Here is a 20483-nt window from a genome sequence, read left to right as displayed (position 1 = left end):
AGCACCATCATAATCACCACAACTACCACCATCATTACTACCATCACGTCCACCTCCACCACCTCCACTATTACCACCATCACCACCACCACCACTATCATCACCACCGTTACCACGACCACCACCTCTATCACCATCATCCTCATTTTAAAGATGAGGTGAGCTTAAGTAATTTTCTGGAAGTCACAAGCTATAAAGGGACAGGAGTGGAGCTCAAACTTGGGTATGGAATCCAAGATGATGGCTCCTCCTAAGTCCATCTTCATCTCAGGAAGTCTAACATGGAAAAGTGGTGTGGTCTTGGTTTCGAGGGTCACCACAGGGTTTCAAGGGTACCTAGAACTCCAGATCTCTCATATCTAAGCCTAAGAAAAATTACATCTGGAAATAAAATAGCTCAGGCTATTTCACTAATATCTGAATTATCAGGTTTAGTGAAATTTCCCTGGTTGCCCTGTTATCATGAATGCCAGCCTTAAAGGCAAGGGATCCAAGTTCTGCTTTGGCTCTGTTTTTGCACGTTGCCTCCATATCTTCAACTCAAAGAACACAATGCCTATTCCCCCACCTGACCCTTTGGAGACCATTGTAAGATGGAAAGAAAATGTCATCTAGCACACGAATCCTCCTGGGGAGAAAGGCAGGAAATGAAAAGGCATTGTTTATTTCGCCTGGCTCTACAATGAGACAGCTGTATAGGCCTGTGAAAAGAATGAGCCCTGGCAACCTTTGGCAAATAGATGGGTATTACGTAGGCAGTATGTCGAGCCAGGAGAGGAAGCAAAGGAGATTTCCTTTAATTCTGACCATATTGTTGACTGCTTGCTTTCCCTCCCAGGACCTTCTGGACTTCCACTACCAGGCCAGAAAATGCACGGCGGAGTGGCAAGCCAGCAGCCGAAGTCCTCGAGCGGCCACAACTGCTTGCCTGCTCAGTCGGCTCCTTGCACGGGCTCCCCTCAGTTGGCTTACCCAAGGCGGTTATAAAGATCATCTCTAGTGCCACTGACCCACCTTTCATTTGCCTATTCTCTCTTCTGTTCCTGTCACCTGGTTATAGCCATTTCTATTCTACTGTTGCAAGGATAACACTTGGCTGCAATGGTATTTACAATGTAATAGGGGCCTAACAGCTTTTCCATTGCAATGGGCACATTTCAGTAACCACTGCAGAATACAACGGAGATATTTTATAGGAAAACTTCTACAGTTCTCAAGATACTGTAATCCACAGGTAATTTTCTAAACCTCAGCGAACAAGGACAGAACAGCACAGCATCAAATAACCCCATTATAGGTGTTACACCCTCAAGGTTGCTCCATTCAAAAGAAGTAAGCAAGTTTAAATCTCTCCCTGGGTTACCAGTGCCCTCAGGAAAGAAAACCGGAAAAAAAAAAAAAAAAAAAGAAATATTTTCCTACCTCACAATTTAGTGTAAAATCTGCTCAGGGTTTACCAAAATGGTGGACACACACTGATAACTGAGAAAATGGGGTGAGAGTGGGAGGCAAACTGGGTTAAGAGCTGCCCAAGTGGCTACAGGATTAAAGTAAGTCAAAATCATTCCTTGAGACCAAGGACGAATTCACAAAGTACAAAATAAAGTACTGACAACATTTTACTAGAAATTTTGTAAATTCTTTTTAGGAACTACAAGAGGCAATGTGGTACAGAAGGGCAAGCACTTAAGCTTTTGTTTTTAAGTAGATCAGCTAATTTACTTATTTTTAAATTTTTTCATATTTTTGTAGTAAAAACACTGAACCTGAGTCTACTCTCTTAACAGATTTTTAAGTGCCCAATACAATACTGTTAACTGCAAGCACAATGTTGGCCAGCAGATCTCTACAACTTACTTATTTCGCATTACTGAAACTTTATACCTGTTGGTTAGCAACTCTCCCTGTCTCCTTTCCCCTGCTCCTGGCAATCACAGTTCTGCTCTCTGCTTCTATGAATGACTACTTTAGATACTTCATATAAGTAGAACCATGCAATATTTGTGCTTCCGTGACTGGATTAAAGGGAGCTGTACACTCAGGTTAATTTAAGCACCCTCACAATGATTTAAAATCCATTTAAACAATAAGTGTTCATAGAGTCTTTCATTACATTTGATAACCATCCTGACTATTTAATGAAGTTGTGCATACTCTCAGGTTTACCAAGATGACTCCATGTTAAAATGTACATTACACTTTTCTTTCTAATTATGCCATCTGTCCTTAAAAAGCAAACGCAAGCATTGTGTCCAAAATTAGGACAGTAGCTTACACCATGTCTTCATAATGATGTTTGTACTTAAAATATGAGTTCTCTCAGTACCTCCCATTTTAGATTGTAAGGAGTATATATTTATTCTGTTTCCTTCATAATGATTAGCCCAGTGTTGGGCACAAATCAGAGTTTATTAAATATGTGCAGATTGATTGATATATAAATTCTACTCTAGGCCTGAACCAGTAAAGCAGTTAAGCCCCTATGTAATAGCCGTGAATGATGACTCAGAAGAGTCTATAATTTAAACACTTCAGTATGTCTAAACTATGAAATCTCCTCATTTGCTAAGATAAAAAATGTTTACATAACTATATTATAACCCCCAACTCTAATTAGCAGTGGGAACATGAGATTGTACAGCAAGCATGGCAATCTGGTTAGCATGGTAAACGACCCTGGTGCACATAATCAATTTAGGCTCCTGGCAGCAGTAAATTCGAAATCGTAAATGTTTCTGACTTGGCTCATACTCTGTCTTAGTTTTATAATAGTTATGTAGTCATGAAAGTATATGCATTTATAAAAACATTTCTTGTAGTTATCATTTAGATTTGCAGATAATGCTACATGACGTTTGGTTCCAAGAAGGATAAATATTCCCGTCTGTAAAGATAATCTACCAAAGCCATTAGAATCCTAAAATTATTCCACCTAAATTTCTTACATTAGCATATTACCTAGGAAAATTTTATGTAAATATAAAATATTTAATTTTAATTTTAATTAAATAGGTTAAATTTTAGTAGTATAAACATAGATAAAATTCTTCTGCCATAAAGTAAATCTTCACTACGTTGGACTCAAGGTAGCATGTGCTAATAGCCTTTCTGTCTAATGTTATTTTCTCTAGTATTTTTATTATTTCTGGTTCCCCCAACACACATTATTCTTCTGATTGCTTCAGGATTTAATATTTTTGTTTCATCTTTTTTTTTTTTTTTTACAGCTGGCTGCCTTCTTGGAATATGTTTTTGTTTTGCTGTCAGAACTGAATTGCTCTCGCCTATAGCTAAGTCTTTATTCTTTGAAATTCTATACAGCAAAATAATATTGGTAATATAAATAGCAAAAACGATGTATTTATTTTCACTGGAATATAATAATTCCATAAAACCTATATAATAATGAAATTTTATTTCTTTTTTCTTTTCCCAAAAAACTGATGTAAATATTCAGTGTTAAATAGCTATATTTGTTGAGCTATTGAGATGTCTTGCATATTGCATTCCTAATTAATAAAGTTACGACCATAATTTAAAAGGTAATAATTGTTAAAACAATATTAATTTTGGACAGATACGTTGTGAATAAATTATGCTGTGGCTAGGAACTCCCAGTGAACTGATTTGCTAAGCAATATATTATGTAAATTTTCCAACCTACATTCTTTGTTTTTCAACTCTACATTTTAAATATATAATAGTAAATGCTCATGGTCTTTTGAGTTGTCTCCAAAAATGATATGAGTGCTGGGCTACAACTACTGTATTTCCCCGAAATTCATTTTTGCTCCAAAAAACTCATTAGGGCTTATGTTCAGGGGATGTCATCCTGAAAAATCATGCTAGGGCTTATTTTCTGGTTAGGTCTTATTTTCGGGGAACAAGGTAAGTACAATAATTAAATTTGATTTGTAGCTCTATTAGCTAATTAACCTTAACATTTTCCAGGACAGTCAAGCTAATGTTAGACCTTAGAAGACCAAACAACATATTGTAATAATTAGCACCACTAACCAGCATTATTAAAGAACAACCATTAGTAGGACTTCAACACTGGGGATATCACCTACCAAACCACAAATCAAATTAGCATATTCTTCATTTGTTTTTTATTAGATGTTAACATTAGACAGAATTCTCTGTTGAAAGTCAAGGTTAGCTGGCATGAGTTTGGGATTTCTCATTGATTGAGTTTATACAAATACATGTGCTATTAATTATACCCATTTAATGGGTTTTTCCATTACAATTTTAAAATGTTTTGCCAAGAATACATTTTATTTGAGACTACAAGCACCACTTATCACTTATCAGTATTTTTCTCAAATATAAATTTTGATCTTAAAAAAAGTCAAACTGAAACAATTCAACTCATTTCTGTACAAATATAAATGAATAGGCACAAGCATACTTATATTATAATTTTAAATGAGTTCTTCTACTCTAAAATAAAAACAAAGATTAGGAATCTATCTTGTTCTTAAAACCAAAAAATCAATACAGCTGCCTGTCTCTTGATCTCTGTCCCTGATCAGATTGGACCCTATTTCTACCTTGGTTAATGGCTTCTTAAAATTAGATAGCCTTTAAATCCAGGCTTTTCCAGGAATCTCTTTATGGTACTCTGGAAAGAATCATAAATTCTGGCTTTGTGCACAGCATTGAACAAACAAAAAAAGAATTTTAAAAAGTGGTGTCAACAGTCTCATCGATGTAGGGTAGGTTTTTAAAAAAGTAATCTCTTGATATTAGCTGTGTTATTGGATGAGATAAAAAATTCATTCTTAAAGATATATTGGGTTGACTCTACATAGTTCAACTTTCCTGCATGATGACAAAACTGTCGCTTGGATCTGACTGTGTATTAGTAACAACTACCAGAGGAAAAATGATCCACAAAAAGTAGAATAAGTTTTTCTGGAAACATTATGTTTGAATCTTTGGTGCCTAACTTAAAGCTAAGTTAAGTCCCCGTCACCCAAACACATTTATTCAAGCAAGAGAACTATTAAGTATCTACAAAGCTCATCAGCAGTAAAATCCTCTAATGATGGCAAAAAGAAAACTCTTTAAAATTAAAATTCTAAAAAGAAAAAAAACATAGGGCTGTGATTTTATTCCACTTATAAATAAAATATTTTTCCATTTCTAAAATTTCATATTTCAACTTAAAGAATAAAATTCAGTAACTTTTTAAAACTAGGAACTGGTGATTGATCTAGAATACATCTAACAACACATATACAGAGATGCCATACTGATAATTCCACCAATTCTTATCACTTTTCACAAGATGTATACATTTCTAAAGCTGGAATTTGGCAATATTCCTTCTTTAGCCAGAATTAAATCGATTTAATGGCATAGGGTGAATGTTTTAAATGGAGGTTGGCAGAATAAATCGTTCCATCAAATCACTCAGTCTTTTTCTCTCCCCCCCTTCTTCTTCCACACTGTGCCCAAAAGAAGGTTATTTATTTATGGTTTGGTAAAAGTCCTGGACAGCAGAATAGATCTGCAAAGCCTCTCAAATAAACAAGTACAACACAATTATTAAGAGAAAGCAAGATCAAATTTTCAAGAGAAAACATCTTAAGTAAAATGAATAAACAAAACAAAACACCAATTTGGTGATATTTAGGGGCTGACCTCTTGAGAGTTCATTTACTAACATGCAGTACACTTTTACTTGGATTACAAGTACCATCTAATATAAGACAGTTCAATAACTGAAATGATTAGAAAATATTACAAGAAAGAATTCCTAGCAAAGGAATAGAGTTTATACATTAAGGAGGGCAGGATCACATTTGACGCAAGGCCTTTGGAAAAATCCTTTCTGGGGCATTCAAGATATTCATTTGCTACTATGCATATTACTATCTTTTAGTCAAATACGTGTCCCAGCAAAACACATCTCAATTAAGTGAAACATTAACAGCATACAGTAGATATTCATCAAAAGCTATCCCCCCCCGCCACACACACACACCTGAAGATGGATATTATAATCTCTATTTTGCTTTATTTCATTGTGATATCACACTCAATAATTGTTCATCTCCAATATACAACATCAAAGAGATGTAAAGACATTGGCTCTTTCTGGAAAATCTGTTCTCTCTGCCCACTCCGTGTTGGTTTTCCCTACACTTTCAGTAGAAATTTCATCTTGGAGAGAATGTACTTGCCATTTGACGTATCACATGCAATTTACACAAGTGTTAACCATTTATAGAACAAACTATATTTTATATTTTTTCCTGAAATTCCTAAGTTGCCAATGATTCTACCACCATCATCATTGATTTTATTGTCCTTTGTTGCCTTGCAGATACAGTTTCCTTCCTTCTTTGCAGTTTGGACATTGCTCATTGAGTCAACTTTTCTGGTTTGTTTTTGGTAAGTGCAATGCCCCTTCCTAAGCAATGAAGGAGGAGTAGCTCTCTAAATAGCAGCTGTCATTGGAAGAATAAGTACACGACTGGGCACTCCATGTTACAACATTGGCAAGTGTCACTGTAAAGTGGCAATAGGAAGAGTAAGTTGTTCTCCACTTTTCTCTGTGCCCTGCAACTAGGATGCTTGGACAGAATTTATGTCTCCCCCCATCACTCATCAATAGGGTAAAGAGTTGTTTACAATCATGTAAAGTAAAATCAGACTGGAACTAAGTAAGAGCTATATGACTTTTCCCACGTTGGCATAAAACTGAAAACAGCAGGGTTGGTCATTAAGCCATAATTAAGCGTTATCATTTCAGCAGAAACATCATCCTTTATGGTCACAAAAACACAGTGTCAGATAAAAGCAGCAGAAATTATTTCAGCCAGCCCTGGTAATCAGGAAATTCTTTTCAGACTTGTTTCCTTTTTGGGCTTTCCCAATTTGTACTCAGTAATGAAGTTAGGGACTTGATGTGATGTTTAAAATACTCCTGTTCTGTGTGTATATTCTACGATTCAAAATAAGTACACATTTTTCAACCCATTGTAAGTGGTCTGATAAATTATGTCACAAGACTTACTCTATCATGATCTATAATGTACTTAAAATATGTAAAAGTACAAAAGTAAAAACAAAATCAAAATGAGATCTCTGTGTATAGAGCTTACCGAAGGTACACGAGCGAGGGCTGAGAAGTGAGAGCTGCCTTGTATAGTGACTACCCCACTCCTTGTATGCCATTTAGTTTAAAGAAATGCACATACTCTCACATCTACAAATACACTCAACCACACATGTATATATATATATAAAAAAAATGAACTTACACAATTTCATCGTTCTGGAATTCGAGCTCTCCACAAGTGTCCTCAAAGTCCTCTCCTCCACCTCTGGCCGTCCCTTCAATGGTTTTATAGGGAACGATAACATTTCCTCGAGCTCCGGATGTTCTCAATACTTTCACCTCCATGATGCCAATGCTCTCACTCACATGAGTCATAGGTTCCTCGAAAGTAAAGATGCCTGCGTGGTCATCATCAAAAATAGTCACGGTGGCAGTGGAGGGAGATCCGAGACAAGCGAGTGTAGAAACATGATTGGCTTCCAGTATGCCATCTTCTGAAGCTTCAGAAGATACTTTGACATTGCTGAGATGCACAAGGAAATTTTCATCCTCCTCAAAGATATCATCATCGATGATGCCAACTCTGATTTCCTTCTGGGTCTCACCAGGCTTAAAGACCACAGTTCCTTCAGTAAATTCATAATCAGACCCAGCATTGGCTGTGCCATCCTCGGTTCGGAAGTCAACAAACACAGTGTTGGTCAGATCACCACCTCTGCGGATAATGGTCAGGGCTACCGTACCACAGTTCTCCAGACACTGGTATGTCCCTTGTTCAAAGAAGATCTTACTAACAGGGTCATTTTCAGCCACTTCTGTGTTCACCTCATGCATGCTGACAGCCTTCCTTGCTTGGTCAGCCGCGTGCCTCTTTAAAATGTTGCCAGCGCCAGTCATCAGGCGAGTAGCTTGGATGCGGTAAAATGCGCGACTTTTTTGCTGCTGACTTAGGACTTGGTAGTTAGCTAATTCTATTAATTGCTCTATTTCTTTCTCTGGATGCTTCTGCTTGAGTTCCTTCAGAATCCTAGCCATTTCTCGCCTAGCCTCTTCATCGTCCTGGTCCCTCTCATCCACCTCCAGAACCAGAGCGCCATCTAAGAAATTGTCAACATGGGAATTGACCACTTTCCCGTCCATTTCAATTTCAGTCTTGGAAGATGGCCTGTCTCCTTCATGTTCGATAATCATCCCCCGCTGCTTGCCGGCCCGATACCTCTTGTAGACATACTTGTAAAACAGAAGCCTCCTGTCTGCTACCCAAGCGAACACAACACAGATGGGGAAAAAGAAGAATGTAAGCAAACCTTCCCAGACCTCCACGACCCCAGGAGAGATGACAGACAAAATAATGTAAAGCCAGGTATAGGCAAAGATGCTCCAGGCTGCTGTCACAAAGAACACACGCAAATGCTTAATCTTCCTTGTCTCCCCGTCTGGGACCACGTAAACGCAAAGAGCAATGATGATGAACATATTGAAGGCGGCACTTCCCACGATGGTGCTAGGACCGAGGTCTCCTGCAGTGAAGTTATGGCCGCACACTTCAATTACTGAAAGGAGGATCTCTGGAGCCGAAGATCCCAGGGCCATCAAGGTCAGGTTGGAAACCGTCTCATTCCAGATCCTCACAGTTGTCTTGGTGGTCTCTCCATTGGGTTTCTTTATGGTTATTTCTTTTTCTTGAGACGTAATGACTTCTATAGAGGACATGAACCGGTCGGCAATGATAGAGACTCCAAGAAACATGTAGACCATGGCCACAAAATACACAGTAGCTCTAGCAATTTTGTCCCCAAAGGAAGGGTCTTGAGGCTCCCAAATGGGTAAAATCACCCCTTTCTTACAGTAATATGAGCCAGTACACTCGCCAGTATCATTGGCTTCTCCTTCCATTTCTGTCTCAGCACTGATGTGGTCCACGTGGGAAAATAAGAGAGCTACGAAGGCTAACAGATGAAATCCCAGCGAAAAGGTGGGTGAGAGACTTATTCGCTGCATGTTGTACAATGGCAGATTTCCAGCTGTCCCAACCTACTGGTAAAAATCAGATGGGGGTTGGGTGGGGGAAAAATAGCACATCATTAGAGCCAGATCCAAGGCATGACTAATTACTTATTTTTATTAATTTTTCCAATCATTTGTTTATATTTGACTATCACATCATCTATGGTGAATCATCATTCTAAAAATCCATCAGTGCTTAAGTGATCCATTGTAAAGTTTACAACTCATTCTCTGCTTGTGAATTTTCTACATGTGGCCCCCACCCACTGAGCAATATATACAATTGACTTATTGGAAATGAATAGTTCAATGATAGCCTTGCTGTGTTGCATGCACATGTATGCATGCTAACAGCCAATAAGAAAAAAAAAAGTTTTGAAGCAGGAAATAATGTTCTCCTTGTCACTAAAGCAATTTTCTTTTAAATTGCGGTTAGTCAATCACCTTCCAGAAACTATTTCATTGCCAAAAATCACCTTATTAAGATCGATGCTTTGAAGTTCAGACTTTAAAAATCCCACCAACACAGAGCCTGGTGATGACCTTAAATTCTGGAGCACACTTTACATGGCATTTCATGAAATCATGGCATATTGCTCCAAACCTACTGGGAAATACAGAGAAACCTTCACACTTGCCTGTAATCAAAGCTCAATGGTATTTGCACTTGAGGGGGAAAAAAGTCTGCTGTACTGCAATAGTTCCATACATTTAGTACGGTTTTTAATAGCCTGTTTGAGGAGAGCACATTTCGTCCTGATTTTTAGCAAACCCAGGTCTATTACTTAACTAGCAGCTGGGCATCTCCTTCTTTCAGCACAGCTCTTCACATCTGTGTCCAGATCTCGCTCGAGAACCTGCAGGCTGTCCACACAGGAAAGAGAGATAACCAGGCAGTACAGTTGTGGGCAAGACTCTTGCCTGGTAGGCTGTGAAATCAGTGTTACCAGCCGTAAAATGTTCCTTCTCGGTACTGATGTCATCCTTTCCATGGTCATTCTAAAACACCGCTTAGTCCAACAGAGGGTTCAAGTGACCCAGAAATGCAGGAGCAATAATTCCATTTAAATTAGCTCATGTGGCAGAATGACAAGGACCACAAAGTGATATATGAATGACGAAGGGCTGTAGGCAATAAAGGTTATGGCAACTGAGTCACCGAGCATCAAAAAGCTTGGGAAGCAAAGCAAAGTGGTGGACTGAGCCACCATGGCCCCAAATTCACACAGCAGCTTAGGCAAAACTCAGCTTGGACCTTACATCCCCTCTGCCTCTAGGGCTCGGTGGGGTTCTAAGATAGCGGAAGGTCTGCTCCAAGTCAGGGGACCTCTGGTCTGGAAGGCCAGTTTTGACATTGGACAAAGTGGTGACAGGAAGGAGTCCTGAGTCAGAACACAGCCTTGTGGCCCGATAACAAGTTAAAAGTGGAGCTGGATTAGAGCCTTTCAGCGCCTCAGGCTGGCTGAGGGTCTCCCCCACATTCACATATATTCTCTGGCCCTTGTTTACTACTGATGGCTTATACAGGAAGCTGCACCAAGGCCCCCAGAGAGCCCTCCTGGCCCAGCACATCCTGGCAGACCCTCAGGGAACCCGCCATCGCCTAAAGCCCTTTATAGCTCATCACTATTAGTTAGAAGCCTTGACATTTTCCCCATAAAGTAGACACAGCAGAGGGTGGTGGCTGTAGAATTCCATCATAAGTAAAAGGCCGAAAAGCAGAAGCATATTTTCAGAATATGCAAAAGTTCACGGTCAATGTGTCTGCTTGTTCAATCATTGAGCAGCGGGCTATAGCATCTTTGCTTAAAACAAAGTGACACTGAACCAGCCGGAAATAGTGGAAGGTCCAGTGCTAACTCCCTTATGCACCCATTTATTCCACAAATATTTCTGAGTGCCACCTAATACCTATTTCAGAATGGCCTGCTGGCTCTGTTCTAGGTCCTGAGACTTCATCAATGAACAACAACAACAACAAAAGTCTCTGTCTTCACAGACTTTACATTCTAATGGGAAGGAAACAAACATAAATATAAATGTCAGATGGGAAAAAAGTGCTGTAGTGGAGGGAGGAGCAATACACATAGGAAAGGGAGTCGTGTGTGAGTGTGTGTATGTTTATGTCAGTGTGTGCACACACGACATGCATGATTTATACTGGATGGTTAAGGAAGGCCTCTCTGATAAGGGGACATTTGAGCAAAATCCTGAGAGAAGCAGGGACCAGGCTTTGGGGATGGACATCTGCAGGAATTCAATTTCAAATAAGTGCAAAGATCTTGATGGGCATTGTGCTTTGCATCGTCTAGGAACCACAAAGAAACCAGTGCGACAAAAGAGCAATAAGCAAGGGGAGCAGGGCTCAGGAGCTGGAAACGCAGTGGGGAGGGGTCAGGAGGGGCATTGAGGCGCTGGCTTTAACTGTGAGGGAGTTGGGAAGCTTAGGGAGGTTCTGATCAGAAATACGATGAGCTAATTTTCCTTTGAAAAAGAACCTCTCTGCTGGTTCTGTGGAGAAGAGAGACGATAGGGGTGCGGGTAGAAATACAAAGACCAGATTTTGTCTATTATTTAAAAACCTGATTTATAAATGATCCTAATGCCTGGTAGGTGTAAATGTGATACATAGAGACCTAACATTTAAAAAGGAGAGAGATGTATCTGTAGTAACCCCTTTGGAAGATTTGCAGCATAACATGTCTTGGGAGCCTGTAAGAACCAGAAAGGCTAAGCGTTTGCTCAGGGAGCACAGTATAGAATAGACAGGAAGCACTGAACGGAGATTCACATCTGTACCAGCCTCTAAGACTGATAGGATTGACCACTCCCTTCAAATTGCTGCCAAATCTCACCATCCCTTCCTTCTCATGTCAGCCAAAATGAACGTCCTAAAGTGCAGGTGTGACTCTCTCACTCCCCTTAAAACTTCATTGGTTACCTAGTACCCTGAAGACAAATCCAAACCCCCCCGATGGGCTGTGCAGACCTTTTAAGATCTGGCCTCTGAGTTCCAGAATACAGAAAGTCTTTCCACTCTCTGAACATTTTCTTACCTCCAGGTCTTTGCATATTGTGTTTTCTGTGCCCCAAACTACTTTCTTTCTTAGAAGCAAGTTTCAAAATGGCACAACAGCAAATAATAGTCGATTGCCTAAGAGAATAAGCCTAGGTTCTAAACACTATCCCCGACACCTGAAATTCTTTACATGTATCATTATATGCATGCAATTCTTACAATAACCAGCACTGCTGTGTTACACATCTCCTCGGGTTGCCTTTTCCATTATAGTCTGTGTGAATAGCACACCCTGAAGTTGTACAGTGTACAGTGCCCTAGTGATAACCCTATGCAGTAGATACTATTAGCCCATTTTGGAGGTGGGATAACTGAAGCTCAGACAGGTTAAGTACTTATTGACAGTCATACAGATCGTAAACTTCTGAACTGCGATTCAAACCCTGGTCTGTCTCTGAGACTGATGTAATTAACTGCTCCATTACATCATCCCTGATAGGGTGTGAAGTAATCTTTGAGAACTATTGAACTTGGGCTGAGACTAGCCCATGGGAAAACCACTTGGCTTCCATGCAGGGTTAGGAGGACCTAGGTGGCAAAAGTCCCTGGAAGTTTTATCTTATGGGTTAGAGACTCAAACAGACAAGTATCGATAGCTGTGATGTAACACGTGGGCCGGCATCTTCCTAGAGACAGATGCCCTTCACTCTCTGGCCTTTTAGCAATTACCTGGCGACCTTTCCCTGCATGTACTCTCAGGGCAATCTCATCAGTCAGCCAATAAACAAGCTCTGCTCCAACTTATAGCTCATAATATGTTCTTAGCCAAACGGGTACCAGATATTCAAGGGTCGATGAAGCAGTAAAAATCCATCACTACCATCAGAGAAAAAGGAAGGGGACTTCTGAGGCTAACTTAAAAACATCACAATTATATTCAAAAGGGGGAGTGTTATAATTTGTGAAATCAGTGGACACAAATCACTGATACAGCTTATTGGCAATGAAGCAACGGGGAAGAACTAGCTGGGCTTCAGCTTCTTTCTTTATTAAACTAATACCAAATCCAAATGCTTATGAGGATATGGGATAGGTGTTTTCTAAATGAGAGTTCCTTCTTCATTCTTTTGTCTCCAATTTTTCAGGATCTTTCCTTTGTCATCAGATTCAAACAGAGTTACTTGACCTTCTCCACTGTCCCCTCAAATATACAGTTCCGTGAAAATTAAGCAGGAACTAGATTGCCTGGCTTTCTTATATTCTGCCCTGTTCTACTGAACTCTGTGACAAGGGGTAGGCTGATTTTCACGGTAGTTTCAGATCAACTCCTATATCGATGGCCAGTTCTTGCTTAGGAACATCCATGACCTCACCCAAATAAGTTTTCAGCACAGTAGCAAGACTACCCCAATTATCTTTTGCTCACTATTTATTTGAAAACAAACCAAACAATCCCCACATGTACAGATGACAGAACAAGACGGCACTGACGGAGGATGGTGGAAAGATATCCAACTGCGTAAGCCTAGCAACTTATATTAAAGGGAGAGGTCCTAGGGATGGAAATGCGTACCTGCAGACAGATGTTTACCAAACTGTCTCTGTAAAGAGTGAAGAAGAGATCTCACAGCAAAGGCCTGAAGAGAAGTGAGGCAGCAGAGCAGTGGGTTCCCTGCAAGCAGGTGAGGCCGGTTGTGACCACCAAGGAGAACCTGACTCAGAGGGCAGGAATACCTCCGGCACTCCCACCCGTCCAGTGCACCCGGCAGCCTAACCTCATTCTGTTGATTGGCAGCTAGGGTGATTCCAAGAAATTCCTTGACTCTCCTTCCTCAGGACCTGGAATTCCCTTCTATGCAATGCTTGCTGACTGAAAGCCGCAAAACGAAGAAATTAATCCGTTTCTAAGGCAACATTAAAGCAACCACGAATTCTCATCCACGACTGTGGCAAGCACTTCCAAATGCTTCTAGACAATGAGACGATGCCAGAGGATGACTTTTCTTATCTTACCATCCCCCTCGAGGCTGCAAATTATTGTTCCGGCCCCCAACCTCAGGCATTCAGGCCGTGACCACACTTCAGGAAGGAGCTCCATCTCCACAGTGACTCTCTATTATTTATTTATATTTTTTTTTTCAAAGAGAGCTTTTCCTCTTTGCTGCCTGATAAACTGGAGCAGTTCTTCTAGGGCACAGGCAGTGGATCATGTAAGGGCTCAAGCCCTTCTGCCTAAACTTAGAAGACTGCAGTCAGGATCCTGTCCCATGTCAGAAAACACCCACCTCATTCATCAAAGGAAACCACTGGAGTAATGGTCAGGACAAAATAGGAAAGATGGTTTTAGGATTTAGGATAATGAAAACGTTATTGAAAAGTCATGAGGTGCAGCCATCGGCCCTTTCCCTTACTTTGTTTTTCTATAAAGAACGTACTACTTTTGATGTGCTATCCAATTTACTTTGGTTCTGTTTATTGTATTTCTCTCTCTAATAGATGGGAACTCTGTAAGGGTAGAGACTTGTGTCTCTTTTGTTCACTGATGTATCTCCAGTTCCTAGGGCAGAGTCTGGCACACAGAAGATGGTGGGACCTGCTTACTGAAAAGAAAATCATTCAAATAGGGTCACGTGTTGGTTCACCAAATCTCTGGTGGTGAATCAGAATCTGGCCACTAGGCGTGGGCATTTGCATTTAAAAATGTACCCTATGCGAAATGGGTGCCCCCAGATGAACAGAAGCCAGTATCACACTGAAACGCCAATGTCAGTGTTAGATGGAGAAGAGGGATGTGATTCAGGCTCGTGGGCGGAGAACCTCAGGCTGGAAAAACTGATCTGCAGCACGATGAGAGGGGCTGGGGCCCTGACAGCTCCCCCAGCATGGGGTGCGGGTCCTTCTGCAGGAGCCCTGGCTTGTTGTTTCTTCTGGAATACCAAGATCATACGCTCTGTCGAAAGGGCCTTCACACTTTGCACACTCTCAGCAAAGCATTTATCTTCTTCTCCTTTCAGTACAATAAAAAAGACATCTAGTCACACACCAACCCAAACCCACCTCCATGACAGAGACCCCATAAAAGGAAAATGCATCAAGAATTTACATATATTAGCTCTGCATACTGCCATGGAAATACGGGCAGGAGGAAGAAAGCTGGAGAATAAAGGGAGTCTTCCAATAGTAAACAAATGTGAGGCATTCAGAGGGAAGACGCTCGTCTGATCTTGACTCCATGTAAAGTCAGGCGGGATGGTTCCGATTCGTTATGCCAGCACCAAGGGCAGGACCAGGGCCCCACTCAGGGGCATTGAAGCCAGCAATGACCGAAACCATTGACTGGGCACTGTCTTTGTCCCAGATGCTACGCTGACTGCTTTGCATACACTGTCCCTGACCTTTCTGACAATATTGCACCAGGTATTACCATCCCCGTTTTCCAAATGAGAAAAATCAATGGTTCATAAAAGTAAACTGGCTGAAGTCATAAAACATAAGCAACAGGCACTTTGGATTATACCGTAATGCTTTCCAAAATGGTAGCACATTTCTGTTTGTTTAATAATACACAGGTTAACAATACTTTTAATGAAACTACTGTGGTAGTAAAGAGCTCCGAGCAGAATCACCTTCCTGCGCTGCCCCTCCTCCCACCTGAATAAATGTGTGTCGTTTGCACCATCTCATCAGAGCCTTTCATGCTTCCTTCTCCTGCTCCTGCCTCCCTACCCCCCAAGTGAGGGTTTTATAAGCACTCCCTCCTAGTCATCTCGTACCCAGGGAAACATGATCCTTTCGGAGGATCATCAGCTAAAATCTGAGGTCTGAAATCACTCCCAAGTCATGGGATAATCTCGTGGTTTTTCTCTTTGGTGAGGAGAAAAGAAAGTAGAGAAAGAAACCCTAGCAGTGAGCAAGTGAAAGAAAAAAAAGGAGAGCAATGGGTGGAGCTGGGGAGAATACCAAATTTTAGCATAACAAATTAATACTTTGCTCTAATAACAAGAAATCCGTATTTATTCTTTTTTTTTTTTTTTTAAGGATCTCAACACAGCTCACAAATTTACAGTCTTGGAGTGAAGACATTATTTCTTGTTTTTAGTTTTTTAAAACTGGTAAATAATCCAAAGGAATGGGACAGCAACACATTCATTCACAGATTTCTCTGCCAAGCTTCTTAGTCACTCATACATACCGGATACTGTGTTACAAAGATGAGTAAGATAATATCCCCAGAGAAACTCACATTCCAGTGGGGCATTATAAGAGTCAAGGAGTGAGTCCTCTTTCTGAAAGACAGAACTCCTGCATTCCTAGAGAATCACAGAAGAAGAGAACTTTCCAGACATTCAGACAGTGAGACCATCAGGGCACCGTGATACACTCAGAGGGGACCACCTAGTTCCCAGGTTAAAGCACCTGGGTTGTTGGGTTAATACAGCCAGGATTCTAGAAACTTCAGACTGCTCAACCTACAGTCTTGCAACCAAGAGATTTCAAGTGTAGTGAGCTCTTGGAGACAGGGCCTTGAAGCATCTCTTCTGTACTCCGTGAATATTTCAGGGGCCTCGTGATGGACAATAATAGCCATTTCAGGTAATATTGTAATTTGTTCAGCATCCGTCCTGAAGAGAAAGAGCGGCCTTTCTTTGATGTTTGACCGTACACACACAAAAACGAGGTCATACACATGCATTTATAGCTGGGCCACCAAGATTTCCTACGTAAAAATATTTTCCACATTAGCTTGATGGCATTTTGACGTAAGAAATTTGGTTTTCTTGAGTCAAGTATAGCCCTCTCTATATTTCTAGTTGTAGAGCGTGAACCATTCATTTACTCAACAAGTATATTGAGTGGCCTCTATGTGCAAAGCACCAGACCAAGCACGGCGGGGACCACAAGATGATTCATTTACAATCTTCAAGTGATCGTCACTCAAATGACCATGAACACTAGGAAGAATGCTGAAAAGTCCATAAAAGGAAGGGATTGAAGGGAGGAAAAAAGCTGGAGAGAGTGAGAGGACATTCCCGGAGGAAGAAATGATGTGAATAAAGACATAGAGTAATGCTTCTTCAGCTTCAGTTCACCTAAGAATCACCTGGGAAATTCATTAAAATGCAAATATCTGGGCCCTATCATCAGAGACACAGTAGTTCTAAAGACAAACCCCCAAATTTGAATTTGAACATGCTCCCCAGGTAATTCTGATAGAGCAGTTTTGACAACACCCCTGGAGAGATACCGACATAAAGGGTTGAAACGCACAAAGAGTAGAACTGGGTCGCAGGGCACAAGTGCCATAAAGGCCGAGGGGCATGTTTAGCAAACACAAACTGGAGAGCAGAAGAACTTAAATAGGGTACCTGATGGGAGGTCATGCCTAAAACGTAGAAGATAGTGGTTGTTGTAATAACAGTAAGACATTGATATGAAATCATATATCAGATGAGCTTTCCTTCTCACAGATTGGGACTCCAGGCCACATCAAAACAGGGAGCCCTTGGTGAGTGTGTGTGGGGGTGGGGAGGGCAGAGAAGAATGAACCCTAATAGATCACCGGGGCCTCCAAAACGGACATTGAAGCACTGGGAAGTAACTTACACCTACTTCATAATTTTGCCAGGGGTTAGGTCTGCCTTCTCTAAGTAGAAACAGGTAAAGGATTGCTAGGACACTTCATTGACATGTGATAAAGACCCCGCATAAATGCAGACCTTCCATCTAGGTTCCATACACCAGCCCTGAATAGAGGTATAAAATATGTAGAAACATAAACCCCAAACTGGAAGCTTTGGGTGCTGAGGAAAGCTGTGTTCTTTAAATTGCAGGCTCTTTATGGGGCATCATCTACTACCCCTGATCACTTCAACTCCAGCGTAAATCTTTGCAGTCACTCTTTTTGCTTTCTAGTTTGCCCCTTGAGACTGGGAATGTTTAACACAGAATCCAATTTCAAGCTATGTGACAGGAACCTCCAGAATGCTTTCTTTCAAAAAATATTTTTTAACAAGGAAATGCTGGTTATGTGAGCAGAGGCTGGTGAATTTCATCAGCGTTTTCCCTGAGTCATTAAGCTTCATCTTCAAGTAGATTGCTTTTCAGGAGACAGAATCCCATCAGCTCGAGGTTTCTAAATCTTTTAAATTTTGCCGCACGGTCTCAAATCACAGTCCTTGAAAGAATAAGATGCTCTTGAGAAGAACAGAAATAGGAAATAAAAAGAAATATTTAAAGAAAAAACTGAAGTTGATAGATGCTCATCTTATGGTGACCCTTCATCAATATTTTATGCTACAATTTTCTAAAGTTCCTGACAACATACTCAGGGACATGCATGGCTCTAAAACCAAATGTATACGCACACAGAACAAACTAATTTTTAAAATAAAAGCAGCTTAGAAAGGAAGTAGCCAAATTTTATTATTTAGGGAAATAAATTGAGTGGCTTATGGGAAAATATGAAATGTTTACACAAGTGCCTGAGCACAGTTTACAAAATACAGAGTTTCTCTACAAAATAAGGTATGCAGTGAATATGCCCTTTAAACCAAACCCATACACTTGTATTTGAAGAACTGTTTCAATATTGGCTTAAGTGTTGCGGTTTTAATGTTAGTAACTCGGCCAAGATTTTTGTGATAGGTAAAGATCAGAGAGGGCCAATTAACAAGGTAGAGAAAAAAGTCAGTGGAGAGAAAAAATGCTAATCATTTAATCATTTAATTAGTAAGTGAAAACAGTAACTTCTGTCTCTGAAGATTGTGTTTAAGCAAGGACTGTTTTCATCAATATCAATGACTAATAAAAGAACATTCTCATTCGTTCATTCATTCATTCATTCATTCATTCATTCAATAAATGTATATTTTGTGTCTGGCAATGTGCAAAGCATTGGGACTAGATCCAGGCACTAAACAGATACAATGTCTCTCTTCCTGGAATTGATTATCTACCTGGTAAGACAGATAAGAGACATCAATTTAACTGTTACAAAAAGAAACATAATTCTTACTAACACGTAAATGCTTTGAAGGAAAAACACAGTCCTGCAGTTGTAAGTAATGGAGGACCTGCCCTACTAAGGTAATATTAGGAAAGGCCTTGCTGAAGAAATAACACATGAACTGCAATTTAAGACACTCCGCAGGAAGCCAGGCAAAAGGTAGTTGGAGTACAAGGCCTTGGGTTGACACTTTTGCAGTTACCCTTCTCTGAAATGGGATTACTCACAGCCCTACCTTCTTAGATATGCTGGGGTATGAGATCATATTTCAAAAAAAATACTAAAAGCAGTTTTCGCAATTTACATGAGACTTTTCCCCTCTGAGGTCACAGACGTGCAACTGAAGTTAACTGCATTCTACCACACCGCTGGGGGCAATGTGATGGGCGGAAGGGTCATTCATTTGGAGGCCAAAAGACATGAATGCTGATCTTAGCTCTCACCAACAAGTCAAGTGGCCCTGGACAAGTCACTTTCCCTTTTTCAGCCTGATTTGTAAAATTGTGGAATTTTGCTAACAACCTAAAGCTCTGATAGTCTAATCCCTCACTTTGGTATTCTGGGTCATTGTTCATATCCCAGCACTTGTCTCCTGGTAGTCAACTGAGCTGCCAAATGAAAATTACCCAAACACGCACCACATTTTCCTTTCTTGTGCTTTTCTACCTGTCCTCCATGATCCATCTTGAATGTCTAATTTCCCTTCATAAAACTATTTTATTGCTAGGAAGGCCCCTAAAAATCATCCAATATTGCCCATTCCTCCTTTTCCTGACATGAAAACTCAGGCCATGACACGTAAAAGATTTTTCAAAGCCACACATCTCAGAAGTGTCAGAGCAAGGCTCTAAAACAAGATCCGCGAGTTTTGAGGCCACCTCTCTTCACACAACATTAATCCAATCACTAAGCTTCCCCAGGCTCACTAATGTTGCCTTTGTATCTCTCACAATCTATCTGTGTGCCAGGAACTGGCAAACTGCAGTCGATGGGTCAGATTGAGCCTACCACCTGTTCTTATAAGGTCCGTGAAATTAAATTTTTTCACATCTTTACATCTTTGGAAAAAAATGAAAAAGTAATATTTCATGACATGTGAAAATTATATGATGTTCAAATATCAGTGTCAATAAATGTTTTATGGAACATAGCATGTCCATTCATAAAAGTATTGATTATTCGTATAGCCGCTTTCTCACTAAAACATCAGTGCTAATTGTGACAGACCCCACGGCCCACAAAGCCACAAATACTTACTATGTGGCCCTTTGAAAGACAGATTGTGACCTTTGGTGCTTGCATTATGTGCGTCCTTATCTTCCTTCCCCTCTCTGTGGCAAACCCCCACATAAGCATGTTCATGTAAAGGCACCCAG

At 40.4% G+C, this 20483-nt stretch overlaps 1 protein-coding gene across 11 annotated transcripts in view; it reads right to left on the bottom strand.

The window, feature by feature from the left end:
- Nucleotides 1–20483, bottom strand: part of SLC8A1 (solute carrier family 8 member A1) — a 376061-nt gene that overhangs the window by 286817 nt on the left and 68761 nt on the right. For 8 of the 11 annotated variants that reach the window (XM_074331918.2, XM_074331919.2, XM_019742711.3 and 5 more), the window contains one exon: nucleotides 7278–9109. In XM_074331918.2, coding sequence (XP_074188019.1) covers nucleotides 7278–9076 — 1799 coding nt within the window. In that variant the 5' untranslated portion in view covers nucleotides 9077–9109. Of the gene's footprint in view, nucleotides 1–7277; nucleotides 9113–20483 lie in introns of those variants that run through there. The other 3 variants (XM_074331917.2, XM_074331920.2, XM_019742701.3) reach the window with 1 other exon arrangement.

Source organism: Rhinolophus sinicus, chromosome 2 (genome assembly GCF_057876585.1).
Source record: "Rhinolophus sinicus isolate RSI-liver-muscle chromosome 2, RSI-T2T, whole genome shotgun sequence".
Taxonomy (NCBI): Eukaryota; Metazoa; Chordata; class Mammalia; order Chiroptera; family Rhinolophidae; genus Rhinolophus; species Rhinolophus sinicus.
Note: the sequence above shows the minus strand (reverse complement) of the source record. Positions and strands in the feature narration are given on the sequence as shown.